Below are 14,331 nucleotides of genomic sequence, written 5' to 3'. Positions count from 1 at the left end.
CCCTTTTTGGTTCCAAGTAGAACCCTATTCGGCTCCATGTATAACCTTTTCCCCAAGGGTTCTACGTCTATTATAAATGCTCCAACCATCTGGAGCAGGTGATCGAACAGGCTTCGGTCCAGACGAAAGTAACCTCGAAATTCCTCTCGAAATAGTCGAAGCTCTTGAATGAGATGGTGGAACTCCCCTGCGTGCTTTCGGGACTTCAACCATCTCTGGACCCACACAGACCTGCGCTTTCGGCGGGGCTGGTCCCAGCCCAACAGTGCGAGCAAAACCATCTTCCTCAACGTTGGTCTCATTGTTGAAAGAGCCAACTCTCTGCTATCTTTACTATTTATTATTGCATTTCGCTCCGAAACTATGCATTTTGGAGGGAAATTATATTATAGGCTCTCACAAAACATGTTTAGATGTCATCGAATAAATAATATGTATGCTGCTTGGCAAATAAATGAATAAAATATGTAAAGAAAGTATGCAATCAAACTGTTTTTATTATCTAATCCCTCATTTTTTACTAGATATGTGTGCAACAAAAATTCAACATTCACATTTTGCTACTTTCTGTCAAGTCTACGCATACAATTCGATGCATACATTCGATTTATCGAACGTATGCCCCACACAGAACACACTGCAATGCAACGCTGCAAGGCAAACGTAGCGTTCCATTGGAAATTAAAACACATCTGGTGTCCAAAACGCATAACACAGTCGGTGTATTCGAAGCGTTACTCCTCGACTTTCTTCTGCAGTCGGTTGCTTCAGCCTTTCCGCCTAACCACGCAAACGAGCCCATTGATTGACAGTAGTGTGCAGGAGTGCACGTTTGTGTGTACAGGGCAACATCGTTGTTTTCCAGCATTCTCGTTAAAATGAGCGAATATTTTTCCCTTTCAGATTGTGATGTCATTGGTTTTGATTTGGACCACACTCTCTGTCGGTACCATTTGAAAGAGACCTCCAGGGTGAGTTTATTTGTAGCTCACGAGCTAAAGCTAACGTTAACGTTGCGTGCTGTTCTTCGCATTTCTAACAGTACGATACAGTAACAATGTAGCCGGCTATTGCTACCAAGTAGCCTAACGATTGCATGCAACATCACCATCCTTTCCAACTCGCAGTGTCAAGTCAGACATTCACGGTTCGCTGCATTTCATCAATAGCTACTACTCGTAATGTATTACGAAACGAGTGGAATATAAAATACTTCCTACATGGTGTTCATATGCTAAACGTTGCAGTCGTATTGCACGCGCCAAAACCTAAAACGATATTGTTGTAGTGCAGGGGATTCTTTCTCTTTTGCAACATGAAATAGCTAACATGACATGTATAAGCAATATGCTAGCAACAACAGATTAGCCAGCAGGCCCTTAAGGTGTCTGGTATGAGTCACAGCTGTGTCTGTGTGACATCTGACTGCCAGCTGCAGAAAACCAATGAAATCCTCTGTGTGGAACGCAAATGACATTGAAGCCGTGACTTTACAAATAGGTTTAATGCATACGAGGCAGCTCCATCGTGGTAGCTGTCGGTACAGTACAATGTATATGTATTGTACAGTAATACATGTTCATTGTCACTGAATGTTCACCCCACCTGTGGATAGATCATAACAGTGACCCTTTTGTGCCTCTCTGCAGCTGATCTATGAGAGCTTTACCAGGTATCTGGTGGAGCATAAAGACTATGACAAGGACCTTCTCACACTGACCCCTGCTACCTGGGATTTCTGGTGAGTCACTAGCAGCAGCAGAATGACAATACAATCATCCCTTCCTCTCTATGCTGTAATGAGTAATGACCGTGGTGTGCCCTTGTAAATTCAGACTACCCAATTTTCAGGTTGGATAAAGGGCACTTTTTAAGCAAAAAGGAAGATGCTGAGTAATGCTCACAGATTCTTATTGTTATTGCCTAGCATAGGACATGGATCAACATGTGTTTTCTTTGCCAATGACCACTATGAAATGTGTATTCTGTATGTCCAGTTTCAAGGGCTTAGTGGTAGACCTTGAGGATGGAAACTTGGTTAAATTGGCGGAAGATGGAACTGTCTTACGGTAGGATTACAGTTAATGATACAGTTAAATGCATGCCTTGATATTGGTTTGTGTTTATAGTGATAGGAAAAATGCCTGTTTTGAAGTGTTGGTACAGTATGAATGTACAGTATTTGGGCACACATGTCTTTTTGTTACTCCTCTTTCCACCCAAAATGAATAAAAAGCCTGACTTTAAACCTGTTTGTTTTCATCAGAGCAACCCATGGGACCAATAACCTCAGAACAGAAGAGATCATTAAACATTACGGTCCAAAAAGGGAATGGAAGCACTTCAATAGCCTCAATACCACATTTACGAGATCTAGTAAGTCTTAAATCTTGAATCTGTGTGACCCCTCCCCTCGCTTTTTGTTTGTGCTTTTTCTTTTGTAATGCAGTTGAATTTTCATGATAATGCAATCTCCTGAAAACATGGACTTTTTTCTTCTCACTTTATTTCCAATGTACAGAGTGGTGAATAATTGGATTGTTTCTCACAATAAATATATTCTGTTTTATTCTCCGCAGCAAAGTACTATTTTTATGACAACTATTTCGATCTACCTGGGGCTCTTCTCTGTGGAAGAGTTGTGGATATGTTGCGCAAGGTCAAATCTATTAAAATCAATGTTCATTATGATAGTTCATGTTTACACATTTGTTTAAATAAAACATTGAAAAAAACAACAACATATAAAGCATTTAATTTCAAGAACATTATTTTGTTTTGGTCAACAGCGTGGGAATGAGGTGAATTCAGACTTTTGGAAAGACATGGTCGCTGCCATCGACCACAATTACAACACATCAGCATTTAAAGGTAGGTTGATAACTTATTTTAGAATCAATCACTTTCCGTTGTTGAACCAGTGCACCATATCAGAATCACTAATTTAATTGGCTATATCAGTGGGCTCAAAATCAAACAATATTTTCAATTTTCTACCGTACTGTCGCAAAAAAACAAGACAAAAGCATCAGTTTCAGAACTTGGACTTTATTCTTTACTTTGGTCAGTAAGTTAAACATAGCATAATGCATCCTCAGGCATAAAGTTGTTGTTGACATAGTACATTTTTGAATGACTGTTTTTCATAATGCGTGTAACAATAATACACTGCTGGTTTGTCAAAGGTTTGTTACAGCATTGCAAAACAAAAAGAACATGATTTCCTTTGCATGTATATTACAAGACATTTATTAAACACTTTGAAAACAAAAAATCTGCTGTAAATGTTACAGGCAGTCAAAGAGCACCATTTTGTGTATTTTCAAACTTTTTAATCATTGTTTGCAGAATACTTGTACAAATACTGGGAAAGGGAATAGTGATAAAAACCATTGAATTCCTAAATTATATTCTTCCCCTGAATTTATTTTAATGCCTCCATGAACTGAATGCCCGTCTCAATGGAATATTTCAGAAAATTGCTGCTCTTGCTTTTTTTTAGCCTTTTGAAAGACAAATTAACTTGTAGAATATTACGTAAATTTTTTATTCTACAATGACAACCAAATCTCATTGGAAGTTGTAAACTGATCTATTCTTTAAGTAGTTTCTTTAAGGTTTCAAGGTTTTATTAGTGTCTGTATCACGTTGAAGCAATCAGGAACCCAGAGAAAGAGCAGTGAACATTGTCGGCAGCGAAGACACCATTGGTCTCCTCATCAGGGACCTGAATGTAGACTTGGTCATGGGCATTCAGCATAAGGACAGTGCTGCCAGACAACTGATCCAAGAAGCCCTTATTGTACTCATCATATGAGAACATGATTGGCTCACCATTTTTGTATAGTGCCACCAATGCGTTAGCACCATTAACATGCATATGGTAGGAGAAATAATAGAGACCTGGTACCTGGCAGGAGAAGATGCCAGTTTGGGAATCATAGTGCTGCTCACCATTGTAAATAATCTGGTTGAACTGAATAGGTGATCCCGCTGAAGGGTAAGCCCTAGTCAGAACAGCGCTGAAGGCAGACATAGGGGCCTTCATCATCTCATGATGAGGCATCATAATCTCATGGGACTTTATGGGCATGCTCTTCTCATGATGGTAGACCATCTCACCAGGGGGACCAGGTGGGCCAGGAGGTCCCATAGCACCTGGGTTACCATCGTGACCTCTGGAACCAGGAGCTCCAGGTGGACCCATGGGACCAGAAACTCCCTTCGCCATCTGGCCAGCTGGGCCGGGTGTACCGGGAAGACCTGGGTGACCCTTAAGACCTGGTTGACCTGCTGGACCTGAAGGCCCCACTGGTCCTCTTCCCCCTGGGATACCGTTCTCGCCTGGTTTCCCAGGTCCTCCAGGTGTGCCTGGGTGTCCCTTTGCTCCTGGAAGCCCATTTGCACCTGGAGTACCTGGCGCGCCAGTATGGCCCTGACCTCCCTTATTACCCTGATGTCCTGTAGCACCTGTGGCACCAGGAGGTCCTGCTGCCCCGGGGATACCTGACTTCCCTGCATAACCCTGATGTCCCTGATCTCCCTTGGTTCCCTTTGCCCCAGGAGCTCCCACCATGCCGACATCACCTTTAAGTCCCTGAATACCTGTCTCTCCCTGGAAACCTCTAGCACCCTGGGGACCAGCTGGACCCGTAAGCCCAGTAGCACCTGTTGCCCCAGTGTAACCTGTTGGCCCTGGCTCTCCTTTTTGACCAGTGGTTCCTGATGTACCTGGTGATCCTCTGTCCCCTGGCATGCCATTAGCTCCTGGTTTACCAACTCCTGGCATGCCAGGTGCACCTGGTTGTCCAGCATGTCCCTGGGGACCTTTAGGTCCCATATTTCCAGGCATACCTGGACTGCCATTCTCACCTGGCTTTCCTGGTGCTCCTACCCCAGGGTTTCCATTGTGGCCCTTTGGCCCTGGCAGACCCATGGCTCCTGGAGCTCCATCCCTACCTGGAGTACCTGACTTTCCGGGCTCCCCGGGGTATCCAGGGGCACCAGACTTACCAACTCCAGGTTGACCGGGCATACCAGATGGTCCCATTGGTCCCACTGCACCATTTGCACCTGGTGCCCCATGAATACCAACTCCCTTCTCTCCCTTTTGTCCTGGCAGACCAGGGATACCTGGATGTCCTTTAAGTCCGGGCTCACCCCTTGGCCCCATGCCGCCGGGCAGACCGTGTGGGCCAGGTTTACCAGCAGAAGAGTATCCAGCAGGTCCTGGGCTTCCAGGGGAACCGGGAGATCCTCTTGGACCCATGGCACCAGTTGCGCCAGTATGGCCCTTCTCACCAGGCATGCCATTACTACCTGGTTTCCCAGGAGCACCTGGGTTGCCAGGCTTGCCAGCTGCGGAGTAGCCAGCAGGTCCGGGGGGCCCGGCTGGGCCCTTTGGTCCGGGATGTCCCATGCCACTCTTGCCAGGAGGCCCAGGGGGGCCCATAGGTCCTGGCTCACCAGGGGATCCTGGAATACCTGGCTCCCCTGCAACAGCTGGGTAAATGGATAAGTATAATTACTTAAAGGTGCAATAAGCAGAAATCGCTCTGCTATTTCCTGGTTGCTATAATTCTAATAGTTGGCCTAATTTCAGTTTGACAAAACAGCAGTGTATGGTGTAGAGAATCATTGTACCATCTAAACCTCTGTGAAACATATTTTAAATAACCAAAAATATTGTGTTTTCAGCTGTTTGAAGCTGATGTATAAAACCGAAAGGAAGCATAGAAATAGCACACACAGATCTACCGCTTCTTAGACTTGACATAAATGAGAATGATCTATACTCAAATCTTTATGGGAATTTGGTCAGGTTGCCCAAAAAGTTACATATTGTGGCTTTAAGATGCAGGTAACAACTACAGTCAACTGTAATTGGTTTAGATTCAGGATCTCTTTTTTTTTCTCCATCTCTATAAGTTTGTCAGAGTTTGTTTTTCCAGAGTTCATTAGATTTCAGTCAAGGTGAACTTAGACACTTAGTCCATTGTCTGCTATCAAGAGTATTCTCAATTGAAGAGTTGAGTCCACTTTTTTATTCTTAATGCATCTGAATTATTTGTCTGTTTCATTTTATATGTTGATGTATTCTCAGTGAGGCCCCAAAAGGATCTTAGATGTTTTTTAGAAAGCTGATGACTGATATCTGTGCCCTATTGGTATTGAGGAACAACATGCACCAGTCATGTTTGTTTTTTGCTATTGAGTCCTGTTTCAAACATGTAGTGGCGGAGGGGTTTCCTTGATTGGATTAACCTAACATCTCTCAGATGTCCATCCTGTGCAAAATAGAAGTCATAAAGCAAAGTATGAAATTATAATCTCTTGAATTTAGGCTTGAAAATGTAAAATTTTTCCTCTGCTTGTCATTGCTCTATATACACTACATGGTCAAAGGTATGTGGACATCCCTTACATTTTGTGGATTTGGCTATTTCAGCCACACCTGTTGCTGATAGGTGCATAAAATCGAGCACACAGCCATGCAATCTCCATAGACAAACATTGGCTGTAGAATGGCCCGTACTGAAGAGCTCAGTGACTTTCAACATGGCACCGTCATACTGTAGGATACCACCTTTCCAACAAATTTTGTCAAATTTCTGCCCTGCATAAGCTTCCCTGGTCAACTGTAAGTGCTGTTATTGTGACGTGGAAACATCTAGGAGCAACAACGGCTCAGCTGCAAAGTGGTAGGCCACACAAGCTCACAGAATGGGACCGCAGAGTGTTGAAGTACCTAGCGGGTAAAAATCGTCTGTCCTCGGTTGCAAACTTCCTCTGGAAGCAAGGTCAGCACAAGAACTGTTTGTTGGGAGCTTCCTGAAATGGGTTTCCATGGCCAAGCAGCCTCACACAAGCCTATGATCACCATGCGCAATGCCAAGTGACGGCTGGAGTGGTGTAAAGCTTGCCGCCATTGGACTATGGAGCAGTGGAAACAAGTTCTCTCTAGTGATAAATCACGCTTCATCATCTGACAGTCTGACCGACGAATCTGGGTTTGGCGGATGCCAGGTGAACACTACCTGCCCCATTGCATTGTGCCAACTGTAAAGTTTGGTGGAGGAGGAATAATGGTCTGGGGCTGTTTTTCCTGGTTCGGGCTAGGCCCCTTAGTTCCAGTGAAGGGAAATCTTAATGCTACAGCATTCAATGACATTCTAGACTAATCTGTGCTTCCAACTTTGTGGCAACAGTTTGGGGAAGGCCCTTTCCTGTTTCAGCAAGAAAAAGGCCCCGTGCACAAAGAGGTCCATACAGAAATGGTTTGTCGAGATCGGTATGGAAAAACTTGACTGGCCTGCACAGAGCCTTGACCTCTACCCCATCGAACACCTTTGGCATGAATTGGAACGCCGACTGCGAGCCAGGCCTAATCTCCCAACCTCACCAATGCTCTTGTGGCTGAATGAAAGCAAGTCCCCGCAGCAATGTTCCAACATCTAGTGGAAAGCCTTCCCAGAAGAGTGGAGGCTGGTAAGCAGCAAAGGTGGGACCAACTCCATATTAATGCCCATGATTTTGTAATGAGATGTTCGACTAGCAGGTGTCCACATACTTTTGATCATGTAATGTATCATTGTTAAGTCAAGTCCATTTCTCCCTCTCTTTGACCACTTGCATTTCAATTGATTCCTTTGTCCTTGAGTCCTTTGCTTTGGTATTCCCCTCTGAAACACCACAATGTTATTTAAACAACAGAGTAGGCTCTGTGATTTATGGAGGGAGGTTGTGGGAACTGACTGCTTTTCCTAGGGTCATCTTGACAGCACCAGTGGTCTGAGGAGATGGTCACATAAACACTGGTGTACATGTACAATGCACAGCATGTTGAGACTATATTAGACTACTGTAGCCAGTTATTTTAGTTTAATTTACCCATACTATGTTGAACCCTTTAATTTCCCAAGTTGTCTGTAGTGCACGGTATGGTTAGTGGTCCTCCAGTTGTTGATGAATGTGCTTCACCTTGAACCCTTTCCTCCTCTTTGTTAGGAATTTGTGAGGCAGTACAGGGTAGGTCATATTAGGGTACAATGCAAGCCATATTGGGATATAATGGTTGTTTAAATGTGTGGCATCTGGTCTAAGTCCTGAAATGCTGACAGGATACTTTTATCCCCGTCTTTGAGAGGTTAGCCCACAATACCTCAACAATTTCCTGAATCCATGTTGTTTGTATGCCCAAAAGTAATTAACTACTGAAAACACTACCTAGATTTGAATGTAGTTAAACTACCTCCAAGCTACTGCTAAATTTAGTTAAATTACATGTAGTTCACTACTCCCCAACACTGTCCTCAAGTAATGTGCGGTGTTGTATTGCCATGGTGTAAAGTACTGATACAAAATCAGTAGGGAACATTTGGCTACAGTGAACGAAGTGGATTGGATGCACAATTTGTTGAAAAACGTGTTTGCCTTTTCCTGCTTTGGAATAGCACTTTGAGAGCAAAACGGCGAGACAAGGCTGTAATTTGAAAGCCACTGAGGAGTAGGTTTGAAACCCCAGAAGAGCTGAATGTGTCAGAACTGGACACTTTGGCAGCCAAGTCATACCTCAGAAACTGGGAGGTGATGGTTCTGACCACGGTCAGCACGGTGGCATAGCCAGCTGTTGAACCTTGACTTGTCTAGTCTGAATGGTTTAGGCCTAGATCATGTGTCTATTGTCAGCCTCAAACCAAATATATTTCTATATGTAGGCTATGCCATGGCTCTCACATTGTAACGTTATACAACCTGAGGATTCATATTTGAGATTATATGCAATTTTGTCTACTCTATTTTAGGGTGTTTGTTTTGAGACAATTTAAGCACACTACAAAGTGGTTTGTTTGGGAGTGCAATGTGGTAACATCTGTTTTCATTGTTGACTTGTGGAAAACTATTCTATTTATATGTCAGAGGCCACCGGCCATAAAAACTGCATCAAAACATCTTCAACAAAGCTACTGAGTGCCGGAGTCTGGTTGAGCGGCAACACTTGACTCCGGACCATATTCTTGACAGAATGGTCTGATCTCTTCCATTTTGTCAAGCCCCACTGTCTTACCCTCTCTACTTTCCCCGCTGTCTTCTGAGCTTTCTCCTGAAGAGAAGATAGTAGGATATTTAGCAGGATATTTCAATATTTGTCAAGAGTGAGATATCTTGGAAGCAGTGTTATGTGGCAGCTGGTGCATGTTGGTGTTTTAACGAGGCATACAGAAGTGATAATTGCCCCTGGCTCTCACTTCTACAGAACCTCTGTGGTCTGACTGTCAGCACCGTTGCAGCCAGGAGAATAGTTGTTATCCTAACCACTGTTTATTATCCACTTTCTGTTGATGAACGAGTGTGTCATGTCTTGGGAGCGTGGAAGGATGCATGGGCCCATGGTTTCCTATTGCCACCACAACTATGGTCAGGTGAAAAACCTCAACAATTTTGACTGAGACATTGCCTCAGGTCCCATCAATACATCTGTTACTGGTTCCCTTGTTAAGGATAATGCGCTATCAAATCTGTTTCATAAGATACCATGTTCTATGTACAGTGTTTTACTACAAACTGTTAACTTCCACAGTGATGTATTTAAAAAATAAAATTAAAGTAATGCTGGATATTCTGCAATTTTTCATTAATCAATTGGCTAAATAACATTAAACAAGTTGGCTAATTAGTAACTTTTTAAAACATATATTTTAACAAACCATGCTTATTTGTCTATATTACATATACCTCTCACTATTCTGTACTTAAAGTCCCATTTGTTAAAACTATAAGGAATTCAACACAGTCAAGTATCTTCCAGGTTGACATTTTGTATTCTCTGTCCAAAAGTTTTTCCTAGTCAAGTGGTGAAGAAAAACTCCTGGTTCTACTGACAAACCTCTAGTATATTCTAGAATTGGAATGAAACCTTCTATAAGCTTTCCACCAAGAGAATGTACTGCAAAGCTGATGTACAAAATCGTTTTTACATCAATAATATGCTGATAGACATGAAGATGTTGAGACTTACTTTGGACATGGCTCTTGGTAGGATACTGCTGCTTGGCTACTTTCTGTACATGGTAATATCTCTCTGGCGTTGCCACGGCCAAGGTCACCAGGAGAAGGAGAACGCTTGTCACCCTGAGGTCCATCTTGTGACGTTAAACCTGCATGAAAGAAATGTAGAACATCAGAATCTTTTCAGACATCCTTTGTTTGTTGAAATGTCAATGGTCTTCAACATACAGAGACAGTGGCGAGACACACAGTACCATTCTATAGCAGGGCCTGCACAACAGCAAACTAACATTTCTGAGTCAGAATTACAAGAAACAAGCACAGTAGGGAACATTGCGGACCCCCAATCTTCAGTCAGATTTCCAGAGCTACCTCAGATTCAATCTCTCATGTATGGGTCATCCCTTCCCCACCGTCAAGTGAACCATCTCATCACAATGATGATTAAGACACGTGCTACGAGGAACACTTGAAGCTAGACACCCCCAGTACCATCTACTTACACCTGATCCTCAACCATGCACCCAACTGACTCCCCCAAGACCCCAACATCCTCCTCCATGGCCCCATGCACACTGTACGCCTCACAGCACCAGAAACAGAGGGCCGCACAAGAGTCACACACACATACACCCAGAGAGCAGACCAGAGAGAGCAGGCAGGGTACACCTACCAGCAGAGAAGACTTAGGCTCCAAAAGATCAGTGGGGGTCGGGATGCTGCTGTCCCGGCACGTTGCTGTATAGTCCTTAAGTCTGGAGGTTAAGTCTGAGCTGGATGCTGCTACCCAGGCCACTGGGCTCGGGGTATTTATACCAAATCTGTCTCTAACATCACCCACAATCGACCTAGTATAGGCGTCCCGCCCCGTTGTGACGTCAGCTTTAATGAAGGGTGCCATGTCTTCAGAGAGAGAAGGCATGTCACTTCAGGATGATAGTCCTCTCATAGCATTTAAAAACCCCACAGCTCCCTCCCTCCCTCCCTCCCTCCACTCTCAATGGAGCGGCACGGAAAGAGATTTAATACTGTAGGAGACATTTTGATATTTTTGAGGGTATATGTGGTTGTAAGTTCAAGTCGTATACAGTGCTATATGGGTATTACTTTTTCTGGGATGTCTTTGACATCTTAATTGCTGTGTTTTTAATGAGTTCTAATAACATGTGTTCCCCTCTTTTACCCATTTATGCCTCTTTTCTACTGCTCAAAAACAGGTGCTGGGGAATGGCTTTAGTACATTAAATGTTTAGGATTTTAATGTCAGTGTATGAATTGTGGTAACAAAATCAATACGGTATGTCAGCTTAGTGAACTCTGGTAAACATTTAGTTACATTTATAGCCATGCTATTTTATTCACTGGATAGCTAGATTGTTTTAACTGTGTGTGGTGTAGAGTGCATACAGCGGTACTATGCCTCCACTGAGCCGCAGTGCAAGATGGGTACATCAGAGGGCAGAGTTGAGTTTCTGTCTTCAGACCTCTTGTGGTCAGGTGTCATTGAAGGTCCACCATGGTCTTATTTGTGTAATTTTCTTTACTTCTATACTTTTCCTATCTTGTTAACTGATTTGATTATGTGCAGTACCTACCTTTTGGTTTTCCCAAGAGTCTCTCAACTGTGTTTTGTGATGTCACCACGGGCTATATAGTAACATTCGTATTTCGCACAATGTATGTGGGACAGTCGCATGCAGTGGACAAATATACTTAAAGGTGCAATATGCAGAAATCGATCAGCCATTTCCTGATTTCAAAAATTTGAATTGTTCGCCTAATTTCAGTTTGTGACAAAACAAGCAGAATCATTGTACCATCTAAACCGCTGTAAAATATATTTTCATGAAACCAAAAACATTGTATTTTCAGCATGTGTACAAAACTGGAAGTAAATTAAACAAAACTTGAGAACGGGAAACATAGAAATAGAGCACATAGATCAGCTTCTTGGACTTGCTTTCAATGAGAATGGCAGATCTATAACTCACACTTCTATGTGAATTTGGTCGGGTAGCCCAAAATTTAATATTGCAGCTTTACATTTTGTATAAAGAAGCTCTGCCTCACATTGCTACTAGTGTGTGTGTGTGTGTGTGTATGTGTTTAACTATTCTTGTGTGGACCAGAAGTCCCCACAAGTATAGTAAACAAACTAAAATTTGACCAACTGGGGACAATTTGTTGGTCCCCACAAGGTCAAATGCTATTTCTAGGGGGTTTAGGGTTAAGGTTGGAATTAGGGTTATAATTAAATTTATGCTTAGGAGCTAGGGTTAGTTTTAGGGTTAAGGTTATGTTTTTGGGTTAGGGTAAGAGTAGGGTTTAGGGTTAGGGGAAAATAGGATTTTGAATGGGACTGAAGTGCGTGTGTGTGTGTGTGTCCACAAGGTTAGCTGTACTAGACTGTTTGTGTCTCCTGATCTGCAGTATTTATCTTTGTTCTTCTTTGAGCTGTTTTGCACCTGTTAATCTATGCTAGCTCAAGTTTTACTGTAGTTATGACTGAAATGGACTCTAGGATGTGTTTAGGTTTCAGAAAACCTAAACTGTGCTTTTTCGACATATTTTCAACTCTTAGTTTACAGCCCGCAGAAGAAAGCCAGTCGAACCACCGGGCATCCTTGGTAAACCCCCTTTAGTTAAATGACAGAGTCACAGGGGGTGGAGTCAACACTTAAAAACTTCACATGTCCCAGTCCCTCATCACACTTTCACCATGAAAGCTACGTGGACCCCACAGTGGCAACATGTTTAATTTTGATTTGCGCCTGATTTTTTTGTTGTTGTTGGTGTGTCCGGATTGTCTTACAGACAGTTTTTGTGCAGGATAGAAGTTAAACACCTTCAAGACCACTCTATTGTATTAGTCATCAGAGTGTTGCATCATGACAATGGGGCCTGTTAAGAAATGCACAAACGTTGGCCTTTTACAGTAAGCCTTTGTCACATCACTCCTGAACCACTTTATGATGTGGTGGCATTCTTGCTACTCTATTAGAATGGTAGGAGAGTCTATGAAAGGTTCTGACGTAACCTTTTGTAGTGCTGCTGTTGTAACTGTTGAACAGTAATGCTTCTCTCCAGACGTGACTAATTCACTTTCATTGGGTTTAATTAGTATGCTGATGACTGGAATTCTGGGGCAGTCGTTTATCCCATTATCTTAGTACAAGATACACACTGTAGAGATCAAATGTACTCTCTTATGTTTCTCAAATTAGTAAGCACTAGGCAGATGTCTTGAATCTAATTGAAAGCTGAATATATATATATACAATTAAAATAAGCCTTTTACATTTCATGTGTCTGGTGTGCAAAATACCCTGTCAAAACAGCAACTGCTTTTTGTAGTCTATTTATTCTCATGGGTAAAGTTGGACTGGTGACTCGAACTTCAAATAAGTTGTTTTGGATGTTTAAATCCTATAATTGACAGTTCAGATAATAGATACATAAATATATATTTTGTTCTTACAAAGCCCAATGATTTACAGCACTCTGTTAGATTTATGAAATGTATTATTTTGCCCAATAATTTTTTCCATCATAATTGCAGTACAAACCTTGCCATCATAACTGTCATAAAATGATCATCCCTGGGCTTGTCTTTGCTGCCCGGGTTATTTGAATCATTGTGGTGGTGGTTGCTTCAGTTTTAGATTGCTGGGAAGGCATAGGCTGGGTGAGACAGACACGTTTGTCTGTGTTTAGAATCTCTCTCCTCTGTTTGGTCCCAGTGATTTGAGGATGCCACACTGCCTGAGAGAAAGGAGAAAATAATTGCAGGTTGATGATGTAACTATGCCAGTTAAAGGAGTAGAAAGTGGGAGTCTAAAGATAGCTTGTTTTAGCTGGGAAGTGACTGGGATACAGATATAACATTTTAATAAACCCAATATGCCACTAAGAGGCAGTTGCAGCTTTATGAATGGAAGGCTTGATGTTGGCCCTCCAAGCTGAGTAAGGGTGCAATTACAGGGACCCAAAAGAAAAACATCTAGAAATCACGGTCAAAATCAGAACTGACCAACCTGAGGAGGCTGAGGTTGTGTTTCAAATAGGAACCAGAAACCCAAAATGCATCCCTCCTGACTTTGTCATTTTAAGATGTAAATACTTACGTTAAGAAATTACTGACAAGCTGGTAATCAGAGAAAGGGGGGGATTAAGGCCAAAAGCGTTGAATGTTTTATTTTTCACGCTAAAGTCTTGAGAATGTTCCAAATCAGATTTGGTTCCAATTTTAGGCTCTCCTTGAGGACCAGGTAATGGGAGGGGATTGTTGGAAGTCAATTATGTTCATTGAGGCAGTACACAACA

At 42.5% G+C, this 14,331-nt stretch overlaps 2 protein-coding genes across 3 annotated transcripts in view; one reads left to right on the top strand and one right to left on the bottom strand.

The window, feature by feature from the left end:
• The first annotated feature begins 664 nt into the window (after positions 1 to 664).
• The window catches only part of nt5d1 (5-nucleotidase domain-containing protein 1), a 79,576-nt gene continuing 65,909 nt past the window's right edge, over positions 665 to 14,331 (top strand). Inside the window, 6 exon segments of one of the 2 annotated variants that reach the window (NM_001173760.1) lie at positions 819 to 971; positions 1,650 to 1,741; positions 1,998 to 2,069; positions 2,267 to 2,376; positions 2,580 to 2,659; positions 2,790 to 2,871. In NM_001173760.1, the coding sequence (NP_001167231.1) occupies positions 879 to 971; positions 1,650 to 1,741; positions 1,998 to 2,069; positions 2,267 to 2,376; positions 2,580 to 2,659; positions 2,790 to 2,871 (529 nt within the window). In that variant the 5' untranslated portion in view covers positions 819 to 878. 2 annotated transcript variants of the gene reach the window in all.
• LOC106571324 (collagen alpha-1(X) chain) lies at positions 3,029 to 10,840 on the bottom strand. Its single transcript, XM_014144262.2, has 3 exons — positions 10,682 to 10,840; positions 10,019 to 10,157; positions 3,029 to 5,502 (listed from the first exon to the last, which is right to left on the bottom strand). The coding sequence occupies exons 2-3, from the start codon at positions 10,140 to 10,142 to the stop codon at positions 3,644 to 3,646; spliced, it is 1,983 nt and encodes a 660-aa protein (XP_013999737.1). The 5' UTR covers positions 10,143 to 10,157; positions 10,682 to 10,840; the 3' UTR covers positions 3,029 to 3,643.

The sequence above is a fragment of the Salmo salar genome, chromosome ssa15 (assembly GCF_905237065.1).
Source record: "Salmo salar chromosome ssa15, Ssal_v3.1, whole genome shotgun sequence".
In the NCBI taxonomy this organism is placed as follows: domain Eukaryota; kingdom Metazoa; phylum Chordata; class Actinopteri; order Salmoniformes; family Salmonidae; genus Salmo; species Salmo salar.
This window is presented reverse-complemented; position numbering and strand designations above follow the sequence as displayed.